Raw genomic sequence first — 23,642 nt, 5'->3', positions numbered from 1 at the left:
CTTTTTATTCAATAGTTGGATCCAAACATTGCTCTATGGCAACTTTTTAAGTAGCTTGTGCAGGTCACACAACTCCTGCATCTGATTTAGTTGCAGCGCATCAAACTGCTGCACCTTAAATGCAAGCTTCCGCTGCTGCTCATGGATCTCCTTCACCTTATTTGCCAGCTGCCACTGCTGCTCCTCGATCTTCTGCATGTTTTTTTTCTTCTCCTGCTGTATCTTGTTCAGGAGTGTTTTAAATTTACTGAGTACTGTTTTGTTAGGAAAAAAAATATATAAAAATTACTTGCAATTTATATTAAGAGGCAATTAGTGCATTGTGTGTAGTAATTGTTTAAGTACTGCCGATTTAAATCTCTATTCATTAAATAATGATATTTATGCTAATTTTATAGTTGGTTAGTTAGTGATATTTTTTTTTTTTTTTTTTTTAAATACTTTATTGTTGTAATACAAAACTTTATATCCATACTACTTTACAATATTATAAAGTTCATAAGCCCGTCAGTTCTATTAAGTGACATTAATTTCACTTCACCAACCCCCCACCCAGCCCCACTTTGCAGGAAGGGAAAAAAAAAAAAAAAAGAAAAGGAGAAGATCCTTCATAAAGCCTAGGGGGGAAAAAGGTTCTGATTAATTAACCCTATTCCAATCTTTCCATAGTTTTTTCCACTTCAAGTAAGATCCTCTTTGTTTGTACAGAATCTTTTCATAGGTTTTCACTTTCTCGACCAGGCCCAGCCAGTTGTTACACTCTGGAGCGGAAGGAGAAAACCATAATCTAGTGATCAGGAGCCTAGCCAAAAACATAACCTTAATCAGCAGTTGGCGTTTTATAGGCTGACAATTAAGCTCCGATAAGTCCCCCAGGACCCATATCCTGGGGGACAAAGGGACAGAGGTGTTAAGTTTATGAGCCAGATTATTTTGGACCAGGCTCCAGTATCTGCTCACCGTTGGGCAGTCCCAGAACAGGTGTAAATGATCTGCCCCGGGATCGCCGCAGCGTGGGCAATCGGAAGAGGCCCTAAGGCCTCTTTTGTATAACCATGTGGGTGTCACATAAATTTTGTGCAAAATATTAAATTGTACAACAATGTGATTAAAATTGTGTGAAACCAACTTTAAACTATCCCCCATGTTCTCCCAATTTGGAGAACCCACCTCTGAAAGTAGAGAAGACCGGGCTCTCTGTCCTGGAGAGAGAACATCCGAAAAAAAGTTATTCATTAAGTGCTTATAGCAATGTGATATTTTAATTCTCGTGACAGTTTTCTTACAAATTAAATCGTGTAGAAATAAAGGGGTATCAATAAAAAATTGGCTGTCCGAAGTGCAAGATAGTGCTGACCTCAGTTGGAAATATGGAAACCAAACCACCTCACCTAGATTTGCCCTTTGCTTTAGTTCCATGAGGGGCAATATTTGTCCCTCACTGACCACTTGGTGTAGATACTGAACATTTTTGTTCCTCCAATACTGGCAACAATTTAAGTCATTTAAATTAAGGAGCTTTAAATTGTGCCACAATGGGGTACAAATAAGTGACGCCTTAACTCCACACCATCTCCTTATGGCCAACCAAGTCCTCATAGCCATTTTGCAGAAAAGTGTGTACCCACTCAGTGTGTTTACTAGATAATCAGACTCCAATACAGTAAAGAAATCCGAGAATCCTGAGTCTTTCACCACTCTACTGCAGAAAGGGCTATTTTCCCAGTCATTAAAAAGACATAATTGGGAGGCCATAAAGTAACCCCTAAAATAGGGGAGGTTGAGACCTCCCCGCTCATAGGGCATAGAAAAATAGAGTGCCTTTAGTCTCACGTGCTTCCTCCCCCATATTAAATCATTGAGCATCCGGTCTATCAATCTAAAGTAGTTATCTGCAATCCATACAGGCGAGTTGCGCAAAATATAAAGAACCTGGGGCAGTACTACCATTTTTATTAATGAGATTCTGTCCGCTCTAGAAAGCAGGATTTTTTGCCATACCTTAATTTTAGCCCTCACCTTCATCAACAGCGGAATCAGATTTAATTGTAGATATTCATGCGGTTTGGCAGAAACTGTTATCCCCAGGTATTTTATTGACTCGGAGATCGTCAACTGATTATCCCATTCGCCACGCAACTCGTCTATAGGAAGGAGGACGGTCTTATCCCAGTTGATCTCCAAACCGGATGGATCAGAGAAGAGACCAATCAGCTCCATTATACGAGGGAGAGTAGTGTCTGTTTGATGCATAAAAACCAGGATGTCATCTGCATAGAGTGAAACACGATCATACTCCCCATTTATGCCGAAGCCGGCCACCTTTGAGTCCTGCCTTATACTAGTTGCTAAAGGTTCGATGTAAATATTGAATAGCAGGGGGGAGAGGGGACAGCCTTGACGGGTACCTCTTCCCAGGATGAAACTCTCTGTCACTGTCCCATTAATCCTGATGCTAGCCACTGGGGAATTATATAACAGCTGAATCATTGCCATAAATTTTGGTCCAAAACGCATTTTCTTCATTACCTCCCAGAGAAAAGTCCACTCCACCCTGTCGAAGGCTTTGGTAGCGTCCAACGACAGGATGGAGCGGGCACCACCTCCCGGGGACTGAATATTCGTAAATAATCTATGCAAGTTGTGCTGAGTACCCCTTTTTGGCATAAAGCCATTTTGATCTGGGTGGATAATGGTGGATATGACCCGCAACAGCCTTCTAGCCAGAGCTTTGGATAGTATCTTAGCATCCGTGTTTAATAAGGAGATTGGTCTATAAGAGCTCAATTCTGCCGGGTCTTTATCCTTTTTTAAGATTAAAACAATGAGAGCCTCCATCATGGAGTTTGGTAATCCCCCTCCCTGTGTTGCTTGGGAAAAAACCTCGAGCAGCTGAGGAAGAATCACATCACTATACTTACGGTAAACCTCGTATGGCAGGCCATCCAAGCCTGGCGATGAGTTCCCCGAAATAGACCCAAGGGCCTCCTGCAGCTCTGAGAGAGACAATTCCTCTTCCAGATATTTTATTTGAGCTTCATTTAAGGTGCAGAGTGGAATTTTCTCCAAGAACCGCATCGCCAGTTCAGATGTCAAGCCAGAGGAGGGTTTATATATCTGAGCAAAATAATGCAGAAAAGTCTTCCTGATTCCTTCTGAATCTATTATAATTTCCCCCTCTGTATTCCGGATCAAGGTAATAGATTGATTTTTCTTATCTTGTTGTGAGATTATTCTAGCTAGAAGCTTACCCGGTCGTCCAGACTCGGAAAAATAATTTAACCCCTTAAAGAATACCCTATGGTTTGCCTTCTCTGTTACACAACTCTCCAGGAGACAGCTGGCCTTCTGCATCTCTTCCCTGTTGTACTCAGTGGGTTGCCTGATGAATCGCTCAGTTGTAGATGCCGCAGTCTTAGCCAATTCCTCCTCCTTCCTTTTAAATGTTCTCTTTAGTGCAGCAATCTCACTTATAAAGGTCCCCCTCAAGTATGCTTTCAAGGCATCCCATACCATATTGATGTTTGCAGAGGGTAGATTCACCTCCCAAAAGGAAGAAATCAGCAGTTTAATAACCTGATGATTATCCATAATAGTGAGCCAATATGGATTCAGCCTAAATCCCAGCCCCCGAATATCCTTGTTCTCCCCAGTGCAAACCTCAATCAGAACGGGCGAATGGTCTGAAATTGTTCTTACTCCATATCGCATCTTGCGGATATTACTCAGGTTACACTCATTAGTAAGTGCTAAATCGATCCTAGACATTGCTCTACCGCCCCTGCTGACACAGGAATACACTCTCTTTCCTCCGCCAAGATGTTCCCATATGTCCACCAGCCCTACTTCCAAACAAAACTGGAACACCGGGGAGTTACAAGAATTCCTCCGCCTTTCTGTATCTGATGAAAATCTATCTCTGTTAGGGTCCATGACCGCGTTAAAATCTCCCATCAAGATCAACCGAGATTCTGGTCTCCTTTCAGAAAAGAGCATCAACTGGGTCAGTGGATACATTGAAAATGGCGGGGGTATATAAAAAAAAGCGAGGATATAGCTGCATCCAGACAGCTCATCATAAAGGAAGATGAATCTACCCTGATCATCTATATGGGATTTTATAAGGGTGAAATCTATAGAATTATGGATAAGAACTGAAACCCCCCTGGCAGAGCTGCTGAAGGTAGTTAGTGATAGTTAAGTAGAGTATAATGTTATTTATTTGGTAAGTTAATGGTTTTTATGTAGATTACAGAGTTAGTGTCCAGTGTTGTTGTTTTCTATTTCTTTACTTTGTGTTATCCCCTCATTGTTGGCCGTTTTAACCCCTTTCCAGCCATCGCCGTAATAGTACAGTGCAGCAGAACGTGACTTGTCGCCCAGCGCCATACTATTAAGGCGCAACGAACACCCGGCCACCAGACAAAATCGTTCAGGATCCGGGGTGCAAAGGCTGCTCTGCCAAGCAGGCAGCCATGTTAACTAAGGGCTGCGGGAGTTTTTTTCCGGCCCCTTGCAGCCCTGATTGTTGCTTTTGGCCGGATTCCTTACACATGCACATCGCAGCTCCGGAGCTGCAGGGGGTGGGGGGCTGTGGGTGTCATGTGTCGGTGACTGGTGATGAAAAGGTCATCACCTGTCTACTCTGAGGTGAGGCAGGGGACATCAGTGTTTTGGGTCGCCTGCCAGCGCTGCTATTAGCTGGAACAACGCTCCAGCCAATGGCAGGGCTGTAGCTGTACAGGAAGAGGCAGAACTTCCCTACATGCAGCCATTATAGATGGTGACTGCATGCAGAGAGGTTATGTATCTTTATATGCTGCTTGTGGCTTGCTGGGACTTGTGGTGCACACCACTGCGATTTAACCCCCTTCATGCTGAAAAAGAAAAAAAGAAGAACATCCGGAATTGCTGCACAGTTTTTTTTGGATTTGCAGCTGTTCCAGAACATTCCCAGCTGAAATCCCCCAGACAGCAAGAAAGCGAAGGACCCAAAAAAGATGCAGCGTGTGTTCAAAAAGGGGCATTAGGGAGGACACCATTTACCACTGTGAAACCTGCCATTAAAAACCTGGCCTGTGCATGAAGTAGTGTTTTACAATTTACCACTTGTGAATAAATTTAATTTCATCCTTTATGCTCCCTGTAATATTTCCACTTTATATCTCTGATTTAGTCCACCTCGCTTGCATATCCAACAACCAATGCATAATTTTTCATGTGAGACAACTGTTAGGTCAAAAGTGCCCTTTCCACCCCTTAATCGTACGGGGGTGCTCTTTCAGAAATGGGGTCACTTGTTGGAGTTTTTCATTTCTGGGGACCTCAGTAATTTATTTAATGCCACATGGCACCTAAAATACAGTACATGTCTGCCAATTTAGGCCTGTCATCAAAATTTATATTTGGCAGTTTTACTCTAGAGCCCTGCCATGCACCCATATATAATTTTTTTAGCACATAATGGGTGTTGGCATATTCGGGGGAAAATGGGGAACTAAATGTGGGCTACATTTTGTGAAAGTGAAAAATGTGGGTGTAAAGCAACTTTTTCTGGAAAAAATTTTAACCTCAAATTTTCACAGCCAAGCGTTTCCTAATTCTGTGAAGTGCTCAGTATATTCCTTGAGGGGTGTAGCTTCCAGAATGGAGTCACTTTTTGGGGTTTGCCACTGTAGGCATGCGACATAATTACCATTCAAGCTAAATCCTCTCTCCTAACGCCATATGGTGCTACTTCCACTCTGAAGCCTGCTGTGCGACCATACATCTGTTTTTGAGCATACATGGGGTGTTTTTGTAAACTCCAGATTCAGGGTAACAGATTTTGAGTTTTGTTTAACTGTTAACCCTTGATGTGTTTCAGAAAAAAATATTTAAATTTAAAATCTGCTAAAATAAGTGATTTTTTGAAATTTCATTCCCATTTTCATTTCATTCTCGTGGGCCATCTAAAGGGTTAACAAAGTATGTAGAATCCGTTTTGATTAGCTTGAGGGGCGTAGTTTCTAAAATTGGGTGATTTATGGATGGTTTCCACAATGTAAGCCCCAGAAAGTGACTTCGTAACTGAACTGGTCCTGAAAACATTGGGGCTTGGAACAGTTCTTAAACATTTAAGATTTGATTCTAAACTTGTAAGCCTTCTAACGTCCCAAAAAAAATAATATATATATACATTTTTCAAAAAGATCCAAACATGAAGTAGACATATGTGTAATGTAAAGTAAAAACTATTTTTGGAGGTATTACTATCTATTATAAAAGAAGAGAAATTGAACATTGGAAATTTGCTAATTTTTCCCAAGTTATGGTAAATTAGGTAGAAACAGAAACATAGAATGTGTCGGCAGATAAGAACCATTTGGCCCATCTAGTCTGCCCAATATACTGAATACTATGGATAGCCCCTGGCCCTATCTTATATGAAGGATGGCCTTATGCCTATTGCATGCATGCTTAAACTCCTCCACTGTATTTGCAGCTACCACTTCTGCAGGAAGGCTATTCCATGCATCCACTACTCTCTCAGTAAAGTAATACTTCCTGATATTACTTTTAAACCTTTGCCCCTCTAATTTAAAACTATGTCCTCTTGTAACAGTTTTTCTTCTTTTAAATATTCTCTCCTCTTTTACCTTGTTGATTCCCTTTATGTATTTAAAAGTTTCTATCATATCCCCTCTTCCAAGCTATACATGTTAAGGTCCTTTAATCTTTCCTGGTAAGTTTTATCCTGCAATCCATGTACCAGTTTAGTAGCTCTTCTCTGAACTCTCTCCAAAGTATCAATATCCTTCTGGAGATATGGTCTCCAGTACTGAGCACAATACTCCAAATGAGGTCTCACTAGTGCTCTGTAGAGCGGCATGAGCACCTCCCTCTTTCTACTGGTAATTCCTCTCCCTATACACCCAAGCATTCTGCTAGCATTTCCTACTGCTCTATGACATTGTCTGCCTACCTTTAAGTCTTCTGAAATAATGATCCCTAAATCCCTTTCCTCAGATACTGAGGTTAGGACTGTATCACTGATTTTATATTCTGCTCTTGGGGTTTTACGTCCCGGGTGCATTATCTTGCACTTATCAACATTAAATTTTAGTTGCCAGATTTTTGACCATTCCTCTAGTTTTCCTAAGTCCTTTTCCATTTGGTGTATCCCTCCAGGAACATCAACCCTGTTACAAATCTTTGTGTCATCAGCAAAAAGACACACCTTACCATTGAGGCCTTCTGCAATTTCGCTGATAAAGATATTAAACAATATGGGTCCCAGAACAGATCCCTGAGGTACCCCACTGGTAACAAGACCTTGGTCTGAATATACTCCATAAATCTGTTAATGGTTTTGCTAGTTCACCGCTGAGCTCTTTTAATAGCTTTGGGTGTATCCCATCAGGCCCCTGTGACTTATTTGTATTAATTTTAGACAGTTGACTTAGAACCTCTTCCTCTGCAAAGACACATGCATCAAAAGATTCATTAGTCTTCTTTCCTAACTGAGGTCCTTCTCCTTAATTTTCCTTTGTAAAAACTGAACAGAAGTATTCATTGAGGCAGTCAGCTAGTTCTTTATCTTCTTCCATATACCTTCCTTCTTTTGTTTTTAATTTGGTAATTCCTTGTTTTAGTTTCCTTTTTTCATTTATGTATCTGAAGAATGCCTTATCGCCTTTTTTCCCTGACTGAGCTAATTTCTCTTCTGCCTGTGCTTTAGAAGCTCTTATAACTTGTTTGGCTTCTCTCTGCCTAATCTTATAAATTTGTCTGTTATCCTTGTTTTTTTTTTTTATAATTCCTAAATGCTATCTTTTTGTTTTTAATGATTTTGGCCACTTCTGCTGAGTACCACAGTGGTCTCTTCCTTTTTTTGTTTTTACTGACAAGCCTAATGCAATTTTCTGTTGCCTTCAATAGTGCCACTTTTAAGTAGTCCCATTTCTCCTGGACTCCAATTGAAACTGTTCCATTCTAATAGGGACTCGTATACCACTAATCTAATTTTAGAAAAGTCAGTTTTTCTAAAATCTAAAACTTTTGTTTTTGTGTGGTGTGACTCAGTCACTGTACTTATAGTAAACCACACTGACTGGTGATCACTAGATCCCAAGCTTTCTCCTACAGTAATATCAGATACCAAATTCCCATTTGTGAATACTAAATCTAAAATGGCCTCCTTCCAGGTTGGCTCCTCCACTACTTGCTGTAGAGGTAATCCCAGTAGGGAATTTAGAATATCTGTACTCCTGGCAGAACTAGCTATTTTGGTTTTCCAGTTTACATCTGGAAGATTGAAGTCTTCCATAATGATAATTTCCCCCTTCAATGTTATTTTAGATATTTCCTCAACTAGTAGATCATCTAATTCTTTGACTTGGCTAGGTGGTCTATATATCACACCTACATGAGTTACCTTATGATTATCAAGCTGCAAGGTAACCCAAACTGACTCTAAATTGTTCTCGTTAACTTGCATCAAATTAGATTTTATGCTATCTGCCTACAGGGCCACCCCTCCCCCCTTCTTGCCTTCTCTGTCTTTCCTGTATAGAGAGAACCCTGGTATTAATGTATCCCAGTCATTACTCCCCTTGAACCACGTCTCAGTAACAACCACTACATCTATATTCTCAGATGCCATTATAGCCTCAAGTTCATTGACCTTATTCCCTAGACTGCGAGCATTTGTAGACAAGACTCTGAGCTTGTCATTTCTTAACCTTTGTGCTACTGGCCTCTTCTGGCATTGTTCAGGGGGGGCAGTTGGACTGCTGGATTATCACTCTTTTGCCCCCCTTTCCTAGTTTAAATGCTTCTTAGCAAATACTTGGAACTGTTCACCGAGGACATTCGTTCCCTTGAGAGAAAGATGCAAGCCATCTTTCTTGTACTGAATACATTTTTTTATGAATAAAATGTTTGTTTTTTTAATCAATTTTACCACTATAATGAAGTACATTATGTGACAAGAAAATCTCACAATGGCCTGGATAAGTAAAAGCTTTTTAAAGTTATTAACACATAAAGTGAGACGTCAGATTTGCAAAAAATGGCCTGAGCAGGAAGTTGAAAACTGGCCTGAGGTAGAAAGGGTTAATGTTTCTGAATATGTTATGTATACAGAATTATATTGCTGTGTGCACATATTTACCCTCCTGTTGGGGGCCGGTGACATCCTCCTCATCATGAGCTGGGGCGGGAATACGGCTGATGGGAGGGTCCGGCCTCTTCCGCCGCCACCTCCACCACTTCGCCAACATCCGGTGGGGGAGGGGCATCCACATTCTGGGAGGGTCCCGCCTGCTCTCCCTCCACCACCTCCAAATCCTCCATGGAACTCCTGTGGCGGACTGAAGGAACGGGAACCCCTGTAATCACACAATATTCCTAATTTTGAACAAACAACTCAGAACTCATAACAAATGCAAATTAAGTTTGGGATGTATCTAATGTAATGATGGACAGGGCCTTTTACTGGAATACAGAATGATGATTGCAGTTTATGCATATATACACACACACACGTATATATATTTATGTGTGTGAAACGTACGAAATCAGCCGGTTACATCATACATGTCTACCTTGTTGTGTGTATCAATATATATATATTTATATATATATATACACTCACAGCGAGGTAGAGATGTATGATGTTAACGGCTGATTTGCTACGTGTCACACCAGGTACTAAATAATCATTTGTAAAGGGATGAAATACTTATTTGCATAACTGTATATATACATTACAGAATGTAGGCGAGAGATACAAAAGTAATGTAAGCATTTTCTGTCATGGATCTCTGTGATCCAGCCAATGTGCCTCCTCTTCAAATCTGACCAATGTTTCATGATGGCCATCGCACTATGCTTTCCCTTATACTCCCTCCTAAGCTCCTTCTTTACATCCCTCACGATCCGCTGTTTTTTATCCTGGACCCGGGTCCCGTCGTACTCCCCCTCCAACATGCGCTGCAGAATAAAGATGCAAGCATATAATCCCAAATTCTTTAATTCAAGTATTGAAAATAATGTCATCAACAACACAGCCAAAACAATTTTAGTGTTTAAAGGGGAATATTAGATTTTATGTTACCGTTATAAGATCGGATTCTATTGCAATTGTATGTGTGTGGGGTCTGAGCAATCGGATATTGGCCAGATGAGCAGAGATGTACCTGTCTAGTGACGGTACAGTATGGGGTGTACAGCTGGTTCGCCTCCCCGTGGTGCACCCTGGGAAACCCTAAATGAACCAGAAAATACTGGCGAAAAGCTTCTCCTGACTAACAGGACACAAACTCTAATGTATAGACTGTGTGTGTGTGGTATATAGTGTGTGGCAGGAAAATGGATGTGTAATGTGAGTTTGAGAGATATTTCTCTGCTGTCCATACATACATGCTACAGACATAGTGCTGTGATGTTACAACAATACTTGCCCCAATCAGTAATATGTAGTCAGACCTGATAAAATGTGAAGTTGTATGTATTGCAAATATAAATTCGCATCAATAGCGCAGCTTTTCGTAATCACAAATATTTTGGAACACTATCTGCATATAAAGCCATTGTTCTGCAATGCATGCGAAATGTAATCAAATATAGTGCTGTAATGTAACATTACTTACAGTGATCAGGAGTTCTTCCTCACCGTCTTAAAAATTGCTGCCCACCATCTTTTCCAGTCTCTGGAAGCTTCCCGCAATTTGAAAAAGGTAGTAAAACTAGGCCATGCCAGTATTGTGCATACGCAAATACGCGCATATTACATGCCCGATTTTCACTATCAAGAAAATCATCTTGAATTCTTGAATATGCCTAATATTCTACTGAATATTCGCAAAATATCGCGAATTAGAATATTTCCCCTGCCGCTCATCACTAGTCGTTAACGGCAGCCTATCAAGCATATACAAGGTGGAGTTCCAGCGCGTCAGGCTGTCACAAATCAGACGTCTGACGGGCAGGTGGTGTCGCCGCTGAACATTGCCATGGCCGTGTAAGATCTTCTAAAATGGCCAGAGATTTTCATGGCCTGCCGCAAGACGTCCTGGACCCCAGGGTATTGGGCAACGAATCATTGCACGACTAAGTTCAGGACGTTTGCCATGCACGGCACATGTGTCATTTTGCCCTGTTTCAGTGCACTCAGCAGATTGGCACTGTTGTCACACACCACTTTACCAACTGTCAAATTAAGCGGGGTTAGCCACTGATCGGCCTATGACCGCAGAGCTGAAAGCAGTGCAGGACCGGTGTGGCTCTTGGCTTCTAGGCACAACAGCCGCAGCACAGCCTGGGACGTCGAATAGGTTCTGGGGAGCTTGAGGGGTCCAGCGGAAGAGGCGGTAGCAGTGGAAAAGGTGGACTCAGCTGAGGAGGAGAAGAAGAGGCAGGCCTGCATGCAATCCGTGGTAGTAACACCAAATCCACACGGGAGCCACGGGTTAGATGCTTGATGGCCGTCAGAAGGTTCACCCAGTGGCCAGTAAAAGTTATGTACCTTCCCTGCCCGAGTTTGCTAGACCACATGTTTGTGGTTAGATGTATCTTGGCACCGACACTGTGTGCCAGACATATATTCACTTGCCGCTGAACATGGCCATATAGCTCTGGGATGCTCTTCTGGGAGAAATATTTCCTTCCGGGAACCTTCCATTGCGGTGTGCCAATGGCCACAAATTTTCTAAAGGCTTCCAAGTCCACCAGTTTATATGGCAGTAGTTGGCGGGCCAGCAGTTCCGACAAGCCATCGGTCAGCTGTTGGGCAAGAGGGTTATCCAGCATCATCAACTTTTTATGCTCAATATTTGGTGGGAACAGGAATATCAAACCCCTTAATCAGTATTTTGTGGAAGCAGGTATATCAAACCCCTAAATCAGTATTTTGTGGAAGCAGGTATATCGCAGGCCTCAATCAGTATTTAGTGGAAGCAGGTATATCGCAACCCTCAATCAGTATTTTGTGGAAGCAGGTGTATCGCAGGCCTCAATCAGTATTTGGTGGAAGCAGGTATATCAATCCCCTCAATCAGTATTTTGTGGAAGCCGATATATCAAACCCCTTAATCAGTATTTTGTGGAAGCAGGTGTATTGCAGGCCTCAATCAATATTTGTTGGATGCAGGTATATCAAACCCCTTAATCAGTATTTTGTGGAAGCAGGTATATCAAACCCCTTAATCAGTATTTTGTGGAAGCAGGTATATCAAACCCCTTAATCAGTATTTTGTGGAAGCAGGTATATCAAACCCCTTAATCAGTATTTTGTGGAAGCAGGTATCTAAAACCCCTTAATCAGTATTTTGTGGAAGCAGGTGTATCCCAGGCCTCAATCAATATTTGGTGGAAGGGTATATCAAACCCCTTAATCAGTATTTTGTGGAAGCAGGTATATCAAACCCCTTAATCAGTATTTTGTGGAAGCAGGTGTATCGCAGGTCTCAATCAATATTTGGTGGAAGCAGGTATAGAAATTCCTTAATCAGTATTTTGTGGTGTATTGCAGGCCTTAATCAATATTTCTATGTTAGAAAGTATATTATAAGTATATCACACCCCTCAGTATATCACACCTATCGATAGCACACCTATACCAGTACTTAAAAGGACCTTGTAGCCCTATTAGCTAGCGTTTGGTTGCCCCTAACAGTCTGTCCCTGCTCCACAAAGCAACCTCTCCCTACTGTCACGGATGGTGTTGCAGAAAGCTGGAACTTATAAATAAACATCCGACTGGCTTGATCCCAAACTAAGGAGCATATGGGTGAGCCCTATAAAACCCGTAGAGCTCTCCCTGACTGCTATGCCCATGCAAAGGTCTTTATGGTAGACGATTGCATGTCCACGTACCTCATACTATGTGACACCTGAAAACCCTATAATAGTGAGGGGACACGACCACCAGCTCCCTGCACTTAATACGGACAAAGTCAAGGTCACCTAGAATCAAGCCAGCAAGGAAACACAAATAAAGGAAACAGACTTACCTGAGGAATCAGCAGAAGCAGCATCCAGCAGTGAACACAAGCCAAGAAGAAGTATAAACCGCAAAGTGAGGCAGTATGGGAGGGAATATAAAGGGAGACAATTAGTGTAAATAGGTGACAGCTGGGAGAAGGAAAGGAGATGACAAAGTGAAACCAAAACAAAGAACTTCATGCAGGTAGAGAAGAACATCTAACAGACCTTCTCACAGAAGTGGCGGTGACACCTACACTGGCAAAACACAGAATGTAAAATGGCTGCCAGATCAGGTTATGTTATAGCGTGGTGGTGTGTCCATGTGCTGAAATGTCTCAATTGGCTTTCCTATCCCACCTGATGGATGTGTCATGGGTCAAAGTTCGGCGCAATGCAAAAGAATATGGCACACGCGAACATCGCCATATGTTCGCATGTTTGGCAAATCACAAACAAGCAAAGTTTGCCGCGAAACGACCGCCGGGCGAACCACAAGGCCATCTCTAATGCCCAGTTTTTCCACAGTGTAGTACAGTACCAGCAAACAGTATATGTACACTTTGCAGATGTTTTACGTGCGTCTGATCTGCTGTGTGGATTTAGATATCTGCGGCATATCTGTGCATGTCTATGTTTGTGGTTTTAGCTGTGGATTTCACCCTATTCTAATGACGAGTGATATTTGCGGCAAAACTGCATCAAATCCTCAAACAAAAGGCTGTTAGGAAGCCTTCACACGTGGCAGATTTTGTGGCAGAAAGTTCAGCGACTGAAATTTTGTTCCATTCACCTTAGGCCTCCTGCACACGTTTTTGGCGTTCCGTATACGGACCATATACGGAACCATTCATTTCAATAAATCCGCAACAAAACGGAAGGTACTCCATATGTCTTCTGTTTCTGTATTTCCATTCTGTTCAAGCATAGAACATGTCCTATTATTGTCCGCATAACGGACAGGGATAGTACTGTTCTATTAGGGGCCAGATGTTCAGTTCCGCAAAACACGGAATGCACACGGATGTCATCCGTATTTTGTGCGGATCCGTTTTTTGCGGACTGCAAAATACTTTAAAAACTATACGGTCATGTTAAGGAGGCCTAATGAGGCTTGCAGAAATCCATGTGCTTGCTTGCTTATTCAACTGAATTTTCAGTCGTGGTATCATCTGCCACAAAATCTGCCGCGTATGAAGGCACCCTTAGAAATTGCAGTTTATGGAGTAGTTTGGGTGCAGAAACGCACAGAAACCTGCATAGAAATTAGTGCAGATCTTCTGCAGGTGCTCTAATGGACTTGGACAAGTCCCAGGTTTCCAGGCAGAGATAAACAGTGAAATGCAATAGTGGGGCATCGAGTTAGCACTGTAACATGAGGAGGACCTAGCTTCCTTGTAAACTTTATAATTAGGCCTCTTGCACACGAACGTTGTATGCTTACGGCGGGTCCACAATACACGGGTCACGGATGCGGACCCATTCACTTGAATGGGTCCGCAATCACGTAGATGTGGAATGAAAGCACGGATCGGAACCCCACAGAAGCACTACAGAGTGTTTCCGTGGTGTTTCTGTCCATGCCTCCGCACCGCAAAAAAATAGAACTTGGATCACGGACCCATTCAAGTTGACTGGGTCTTGATCCATTTTGGCCGCCAAACTGCGGTCTCCAATGCACAGAACGGATGCACAACATTCGTGTGCAAGAGGCCTCATGTAACATCAGATGTGGTAACAATTATGACGGCAGTGATGAAACCTCAGACTCCTAGAACAATGTAGAAACTTGAACATGAGTCAAATTAGAATTTCATCTATTAACAAACAGTAAAAGAAAACAGATAAAGGTGAGAACATTCTTGGTTACAGGGTTAGGGTTAGAGTATAGTCTGCTTTCCAGGAATTTCTCAATCAATATGTGATTATCATTTGGTTCATAGGGGACAACATTATGACACCAGTCTTCATATGAGAAACAGATGTATACTTAGGGGGTTTTACATTCCGCAATAATGGCTACTCCTCAAGCAATTCTGATTGCCACAGCATGCAAACATTACCATGCAACAGTCAAAATAGCTATAGCAGGTTTTCCGGTACATAAAACATTTTCATCTTTACGCTGGTTAAGCAAAGGAAAAAAATCATGTAAAATAATGCACTAGATAACACAATAGATGCAAGCATTATATATGGATTAAGCCTTCACTCTGATATGATAAAATCTGAGACTCTCAGCCAATATATTTTGCTCAAAACACATCTGTGCCCGCCTACCTGTGCCAAGGTTGTCACAGTCAGGCAGGTCCTACTCTAAACCTACCAATGGCGTTGGGCATCTATATTCAGGAGAGCTGACCCTGCACATAAAGTGTGCTGCTCCTAGTTACCTCTGTGTGCATCAAGAAACCAATGAGAGGTGACTATAATGTCCTGAATATAGATGCCCAACGGCATAGATAGGTTTAGCGTAGGACCTGCCTGACTGAGACCACCTTGGCGCAGGTAGGCGGGCACAGATGTGTTTTGATCAAAATATATTAGCTGAGAGTCTCAGATTTTATCATATCAGAGTGAGGGGCTTAGTCCATATATAAAGCTTGCATCTATTGTGCATTATTTTCCGTGATTTTTTCCTTATAAATGTTGCCATGTACATATGCATATTTAGTTATCAAATCGTGCAGGATGTTTTGTATCTTTTTCTTTGATTTTTTGTTATGCAATTGCGGACAAGAATAGGCAGTTCTATTGGGGTACCAGCTGGGTGTATTGCGGATCCGCAATACACTACGGACATGTGACTGGACCCTAACTTGACATGCTGCCCCTTTTCAACTGCATTTTTTTACACAGTGGGTGGGTGACAATTCAGAGATACTGTACAACACTGCAGATTTGTAGCGTGAAAATCAACAACAGCAAATCCACAGCTATTCAGTCACATGTGAACCCAGCCTTAGTATCCTTACACACATGAATTTGTAAGTTTGCGGTTATTTTTTGTCCACCTACAGTTTTATGTTGTTCTTTTCTGATGTTCTTTGTACAGTGTCTTATCACTAGTGTTTTCTTCATGTGGTTTTTTCCCTTTTGAGAAAGTGTTGTCAAAATGCCTGAAAAAAAACCCCCAAGTGTGCTGCATTTTTCATATGAAGCCAGAAAGACAAAAATCGGTACTTAGTAAACAAGAACATCAGTAGCAAAAAAAAAGGCTGAGTGTTAGGACCTCCACTGATTACCAGAACAGGGTTTCCATGTTCCATCCCCTAAAAAAGCCTATGTTTAGCTTCTGGCCTATATGTACTGCTAGGTGACTGGACTGCATAGGTGAAAGACTGCTACATGAAAGACTGTGTTCACACTCCCTTCATGGTTTCCATCACATGACAGACATCAACAGGTTTCATTTAGGTGTCAGTCATTATGACATGGAGAATAGCACTGTATTCCAGTGTATCCTTCCTGTCTAACCTGATGCAACGGTTCCAAACATAGCCTCTGATGGTAGTGTGACCACAGCTTTAACTCAGTCATCATGGTCATCCTACACGTTTGTACAGTATTCTAGGACAGTTGCATCAGAATCATAAGGGCACGGCCACATGGTCAGGTTTCTGCATGCAGGAATGGATCATAAAAAGGAAAAAAAAGGATAAAGGACAGATATAACTTCTCTTTTTTGAATTCACTCCTGGTTTTGGCTTCGAAAAACTGCATACAGAAACCTGATCATGTGGTCGTACTCTAAGGCCTCTTCCACACGACCGTGTCCCCCGTGGCCGAGTGCAATCCACATGCCGGATGCTGACCAATTCACTTCACTGGGTCCGCAAATCCAGAGATGCGGTGTGGAATGGAACAGAACCACGGAACGGAAGCACTATAGAGTGCTTCTGTGGTGTTCTATGCTTCTGTTCCGCAAAAAGATAGAACTAATGGATCGCGGACCCCATTCAAGTGAATGGGGTCGCGATCCGCATACGGCTGGCCCACGGTCGGTGCCCATGCATTGCGGACCCACTGGCAGATCCAGGGGGGGCAACGGGGCAATTGTCCCCCCCCCCCCCCGAGCTGGTGGCGCGGCCCTGCTCAGAAGTGGGGGGCGGCGGCGGGGCACCGGGAGATGAGCGCTTCCATTGTGGAAGCGTTCATCTCCATAGTCATCTGTATCGCTGTACTCAGGACAGCGATACAGATGGCTGTGCTGCGGCAGGGGAGGGAGAGGCGTGTCCCTTTTCCTTCCTCTGATAGGCTGCCGGCCTAGTGCCTGCAGCCTATCAGAGGCCGGCGCAAGTGGCACAATGACGTAATCGCGCCGCCTGAGCCATACTGAGGCCAGAAGAGACCTGCATCGCATCTCTGACACTGAGGTAAGTATAAGTGTTTATTTTTATTTTTATATATATATATATATATATTTGTGTTAGGTGCTTACGGTAGTACAGAGAAGAGCCCTGGAATGCAGGGAAAGAAATGCAGTCGGTTGTGGTGTGCCGAAACCGAGGATGAGGTAGGCCTAAGAAAGAAGAGGGCCCACCCAAGGAAAAGACATAAAAGAAATGAGTTGTAAATGAGTGGAGTGGTGGGAGGGACAAAGCTCAGACCTCAGACGGTGCAGGAGCCAGGTAAGGGGGGTGCCCTAAATAGGCTGGAGGCGGACCTCAGCCCCTCCCACAAATCCAGGCAAATGCCTTAATACTTGTGTTAGGTGCTTACGGTAGTACAGAGAAGAGCCCTGGAATGCAGGGAAAGAAATGCAGTCGGTTGTGGTGTGCCGAAACCGAGGATGAGGTAGGCCTAAGAAAGAAGAGGGCAAAAATGGAAATAACCAGTTTATTTGTAACCAATAAAACATGTACACAGCTCAACCCGACAAGCTTTGGAAAGCCACTCTTAACTCATGCGCTGGATTGGGAATGTACCGCGCATATGCGGACGACTTCCAGCGTCCCAATTTCTTGATAACATGGGTAGGGATGTTGGCACTGGAGGCCGTGGATGCCGCTCCAATGCGAAAGGAGTGCCCCGAGTAGCTGCCAGCGTTTAGGCCCAGTTGGGTGAGAAAAGACCTGACATGGATCATGAAGGTGGTCGTGGTGAGCACCGATCCATGCACTTGGAGTAGCGGTTGAGAGGGTAGGAACCTGTGAAGCTGACTGTAGGTGTCCAGTACCCTCACCGGGCACCATTTGTTGTGCGTGGGGTAATATGAGATGTTGACGGGTGAATGCTGACTACTTTTGGACTGAGGTAGGGTCAGGATGTAGTGATCCAGGTGTTTGGATAAGTGGGAGACGAGGAGACAAGGTGAGGTTTGGGACGTGGAGGTGGTAGTGAATTCCCCGGGCCTCAGGAACCCGTAGAAGGCTAAGTAAATTGCGGTTTTGATGACAGCGTTGGTATTTGAATCGAAAGGCGTCGCGTCCAGCAGGTCGGATAACGCCTTGAAGACATGACTGTCGATGGGCAGCCTTTGGGCTGGACGCGCGGGTTCCGTCTTCTGAATGCCTCTGAGTATTGTTTTGATTTGGTGGGAGGCCATGAAGCTGGTGTAGTTAGGGTGCAAGATTAGCATGTGATGTTGGATGCCAGTGAGATATAGTTTGATGGTGTTGTATGACATTTTGAGTTTGAGGTGGCAAAAGGAAGCAAATCCCAAAACAGACGACATGATGAAAGGGTGCGTGATGTTGTGTTCTACCAGGAATCTGTTGAAAAGCGTGAACGCTCTGTTGTATGTCCTATGTGTATTGACTGATAGTGAAAGGTGGGCCAAAGACTGGCTATGCCGCATGATGGCCTCTAGTCCAGAATGAGTTGCTGAAATGACGGGGTGCTGGAGGCAGTGGGTGATGCTGACGGGAGATCCCGATGAAATGCCTGGAATTTGAAGCGAGACAAATTGTCAGCAGCCGAATTGCACACCCCCGGGACATGGAAACAATGCAAGAAAAAATTATTGCAGGCGGCCAGCCAAGTGAGTCTTCGCATGAACCTCATGATTGTGAGGGATTTAGAACGACCCTTGTTTATGATCTGGCAGGTTGCTTGGTTGTCCGAGTAGCAGCGGACCGCCAGATTTGCCCATAAATGACCCCACGCCACGGCAGCTGCTACGATGGGGTAGATCTCAAACAGTGCTGAGGTAGTGGAGAATCCTTCCAAACCCTGGACCTCAGGAGGCCAGCCGCCCCACAGCCAGTCGTCCCCGAATATGGCCGCAAAGCCTGTGGTAGATGCCGCATCTGACCAGATGGAGGGGGAAGAGTCCGACAGCTGAGGGAGAAACAAGCTCCTGCCATTCCAGGTGGACAGAAATCTCCCCCACATACCTAGATCCGCCGCAGCGTGGGCATCCAGGGACAATCTGTGTGAGTCGTGTCGGAACAAGGGGAAGAGGTGCAGCAGCCGTGAAATAAACGAGCGACCCTGGGGTATGATGCGCATGGCAAAGTTCAGGGAGCCCAGCAGGGACTGTAGTTCTCTGCGGTTGCAGGTGCCGAGTTGAAGATAGCCGTCTATGTGGGTGAGAATGTCCTGGATCTTCCCAGACGGTAAGCTGGCTTGCATCAAAGCTGAATCCAACTGGATACCCAGGAAGGTGATGATCGTGTCCGGCCCCTCTGTCTTCTTGGTGGAGAGGGGGACCCCCAGTTCATTGAACAGCTTGATGGTGGCTCTGAGGCTGGAAGGAGGGGAAGTGTTTTCTTCCACCAATAGGAAGTCATCAAGGTAATGCAAAACCAGCGGGCATCTCGCTATGTTCAATAGCAACCAGCATAACGCCTCCGCAAACACGTCGAAGATGGCCGGGCTGCTTTTGGACCCGAAGGTCAATCGGGAGAAAAAATAGTACTTCCCTGACCACTTGATGCCGTGCAGGTGCCACAGGGTAGGGTGAATCGGCAGTAGTTTGAAGGCGTTGGCGATGTCGGTTTTGCTGAGCCATGCCCCCACCCCCGCTTGTCTGATGGCCGTGATGGCGTGGTCAATGGTGGTGTACTGTAGAGAGAATTCCTCCGAGGGAATGAGGGAGTTGAGACTGGGGTTGCCCGTCCCGTGAGGCGCCGATAGGTCGATGATGAGCCTCTGTTTCTGGGAAGATTTCCCAGTGACAATGCCAATGGGGTTGGTGCGCCATGTGGCGAACGGGGGAGTTTTGAAAGGACCTAGCACAAAACCCTCTGTTACCTCCTGGGCTATGAGGGCGTCAATGGCGGTGGGGTTGTGCAGAGCGGACAAAAGATTGGGACACTCCAGGGTGCCTGTTGGCATGTACAGGATGCCCGTGTGAAATCCTTCTGTCAACCCTGAGATGAGAAAATCTGAGAGATGCCTGGAGGGGTGCTGCGACATGAGCGCGGTAAAGACTGGCACGTTGATGGTTGATAGATACGGTTTAGTGAACATTTTATTCGGACACATGGATTTGGCATGTGCCCGGAAGCATTTGGTGCATATATGTAACAATTTACATCCGTTATAATTACAGGACCCCTCATTGAAATTGTTGCAAATCATAGATTTGCCTAGAAATTTGATCGGCCGGCCCAGTTTGTCCCGGGCCAGTCTCTCCGGGACCCCGGAGGGCCCAGCTGACTGGGAGGGGCCCTGTCTGACCGACGTGTTCGGGCAGAAATTGGTGGTGTGGGCCGTGGAGGAGCAGTGCGCACAGGCTGGGGTCCTAAGGCCTGCGAAGTGGCGGCAAAATATGACCGTGTCAATTCTTGCCCAGTTGGAGCGGACTCCGTACTGGGAGAAAGCCCCCGCCACTTTCGCCGAAAAAGACCTGTGATAGTCATAAAATGCTGATCCTCCGTATTTGTTGCCCAAGTCCACCAGTTTGTGCAAGTAGAGGTCGAGTTCCTCCCTTCTGTCGGGGTGGACCGCACAGATGACCTCTCTGTAGATTCCGAAGGCCAAAACGAATTCGGAAATGGTCAATTTCCTATTGAGCCGGGCATCCCTGGACTTGACTACAACTGACACCTCGTCATAGGCGTACGTCGTGTTTTCGACCACGTCCTGGGAGGCAATCAGAAGGGAGGCCAGGTTTACATCCTTACCTTCCAGGATATCCCGTTTCAAGTGCTCAGGAATCATATGCGCCGGGTTGACTTCCCGGTCCTCCATGCTAGTGGATGGAGTGATCACCGGTAAACCGGCCGGTGCTGGTGATGCTGCAGGTGGTGGACCCGTCAAGGAGAGGGTCGTGGTGACCGCCTCTAGCCTTTCCAGCCTGGCATTGACTGTTGACATGGATGTCATCAGAGAGGCCAGCATGGCGTGGATGTCCCCGGTGCCGGACTGGCTGGGCCCTTCCCCCGCATCCCCAGGATTGGATGATGCGCGCAGCAGCCGGAACAGCTCCGCCTTTCTCGCCGTGGCAGGGAAGGGAACGTGACGTTTCCTTAACTCCGCCGTGATGCGTGGAACCGTCCAGGACCGGATGGACGCAGGACTGGCTAGATCGTCTCCCGGAGTAGCAGTGACAGATCTAGCCGGGGTACCAGGTATGGAGAAGTTTTCTAACCCATCCAGTGACATACTACAATAAAAAAGTTGATTAATTTGAGGCCACGCAGGAACGTGCTGGCTAGCTAGGCCGAACCGGCGAAAAATTACATTTGCATGGTGACAGATGAGGCCCTGCTAGTTGCCAAGCGGCTTTGAGAGGCTCTACCTATGATTTGGCGCGAGGGGACAATGAGGCCACTCGTGGTAGCGGCAGGATCGTTGGCCTCTCGGTGACTGTAAGACAGGACTAGGGGAAGGGAGTGACAGGTGAGGCCCTCTCTATGCAACATGCGAGGCGGCTTACTAACGAGATGGCGCGTTGGGCAGGTGCCTCCGTACGTTTGAGGCGGGGTGTCGGCCTCGCGGGACCACTAACTGCTGGCGAAGCCAAAGAAGGGGGGGTACCTAGTGGGATGATGGTGCCCCTAAAGCCAGCACGCTGACCCTAACGGGACCGTCCGAAATGAGAGGAAGATTTTGGTGAAATGAGCAGGTGAACGTACCTGGTACCAAGAAAAATACTCCGGCTACACGGTAGTGTAAACAGTATGGGTTAACCGCCTAAAACACAAAGGGGGGGGGGGGGGTAGACATGACAAAGTGTGAAAAAAGTGTAAAGCATGTGGTACATGTGCATGACCGGGAGGATCATGGCGGTTGTCCGTGAAATGACAGCTTGCGCCTGGTATGAAAGGGGGGGCCGGTGCGTGCCGTGTGGCCATGCCCAGGTGAAAGTAAGTGTCTGCGATTGGATGGCGCATGGGGACCATCCATCCAGCCATTCCACCTGTCCATTTGTTTTTTTTTTTTTTTTTTTCCCGTCCCCTGATGATCTGCTTATCAAAAGGGGAATAAAACATGCATCACAGTGCCGGTACAACTGATGAGATTCACATTTGGCACTGAAATCCATTGCAATCCGGCGGCGAACCCATGCGCCTGGAGTCCGCCCGCGGGCGCCGGGATCCCGCGCATGCGTCGAAAAAGACCTCAGACGGTGCAGGAGCCAGGTAAGGGGGGTGCCCTAAATAGGCTGGAGGCCTCAGCCCCTCCCACAAATCCAGGCAAATGCCTTAATACATATATACAATACTTTTACTGGCGCATTGGGGGGCTGTTATTACTGACACATTGGGGGGGCTTTTATTACTGGCACATTAGGGGGGCTGTTTTTACTGGCACATTGCGGGTGGCTGTTATTACTGGCACATTGGGGGGGCTGTTATTACCGGCACATGATAGGGGGGCTGTTATTACTGGCACATGATAGGGGGCTGTTATTACTGGCACATTGGGGGGACTGTTATTACTGCCACATGATGGGGGGCTCTTATTACTGGCACATGATGGGGGGGCTCTTATTACTGGCACATTGGGGGGGGGGCTATTATTACTGGCACATTGGGGGCTGTTATTACTGGCACATGGGGGGGCTGTTATTACCGGCAAACTGGGGGGCTGATATAACTGGCACATTGGGGGGGCTGTTATTACTGGCACATTAGGGGGGCTGTTATCACTGGCACATTGTGGGGGCTGTTATTACTGGCACATTGGGTGGGTTGTTATTACTGGCACATTGGGGGGCTGTTATAACTGGCACATTGGGGGCTGTTATTACTGGCACAGTGGGGGGGCTGTTTTTACTGGCACATTGGGGGGCTGTTATTACTGGCACATTGGGGGGGCTGTTATTACTGGCACATTAGAGGTCTGTTATTACTGGCACATGATGGGGGTCTGTTATTACTGGCACATGATGGGGGGATGTTTTTACTGGCACATGGGGGGTTGTTATTACTGGCACATGATGGGGGACTGTTATTACTGGCACATTGGGGGGCTGTTATTACTGGCACATTGGGGGGCTGTTATTACTGGCGCATTGGGGGGGCTGTTCAGGGTCGGTGCAAGGATTTCTGCCAACACAAGCAAAGCTACATTTTGGTGCCCCCCTTCCCTCGCAGCTCACCTGGCCCTGGTCCCGTCTGCAGCAGCTGGCTTCTCCTCTGTGTGGTCCTGGTATCTTCTCTCTGCTTCAGACAATCTCTGGTTTGAGGACCATATTTTTCGCCCTCTAAGACGCACCTAGATTTTAGAGGAGGATAATAAGAAAAAAATATTTTCCATTACACCTCAGGTCAGACCAGCCA

General features: G+C 45.3%; 1 protein-coding gene across 4 annotated transcripts; it reads right to left on the bottom strand.

The window, feature by feature from the left end:
- On the bottom strand, positions 1-21,670 carry LOC122933207. 4 transcript variants are annotated; one of them, XM_044288054.1, is made up of 5 exons: positions 17,689-21,670; positions 9,155-9,371; positions 2,020-2,240; positions 1,171-1,202; positions 1-254 (listed from the first exon to the last, which is right to left on the bottom strand). In XM_044288054.1, exon 1 carries the CDS (start codon positions 21,517-21,519, stop codon positions 18,775-18,777), a length of 2,745 nt encoding a protein of 914 aa, XP_044143989.1. In that variant the 5' UTR covers positions 21,520-21,670; the 3' UTR covers positions 1-254; positions 1,171-1,202; positions 2,020-2,240; positions 9,155-9,371; positions 17,689-18,774. The 4 variants fall into 4 exon arrangements, with proteins under 4 accessions (XP_044143989.1, XP_044143990.1, XP_044143988.1 ...); XM_044288055.1 differs by lacking the exon at positions 1,171-1,202; XM_044288053.1 differs by lacking the exon at positions 2,020-2,240.
- Positions 21,671-23,642: the final 1,972 nt, after the last annotated feature.

Source organism: Bufo gargarizans, chromosome 3 (assembly GCF_014858855.1).
Source record: "Bufo gargarizans isolate SCDJY-AF-19 chromosome 3, ASM1485885v1, whole genome shotgun sequence".
In the NCBI taxonomy this organism is placed as follows: domain Eukaryota; kingdom Metazoa; phylum Chordata; class Amphibia; order Anura; family Bufonidae; genus Bufo; species Bufo gargarizans.
Note: the sequence above shows the minus strand (reverse complement) of the source record. Positions and strands in the feature narration are given on the sequence as shown.

Coding starts and splice junctions, on each gene's coding strand:
- LOC122933207 (XM_044288054.1), bottom strand. CDS start 21,519: ATGTCACTGGATGGGTTAGAAAACTTCTCCATACCTGGTACCCCGGCT.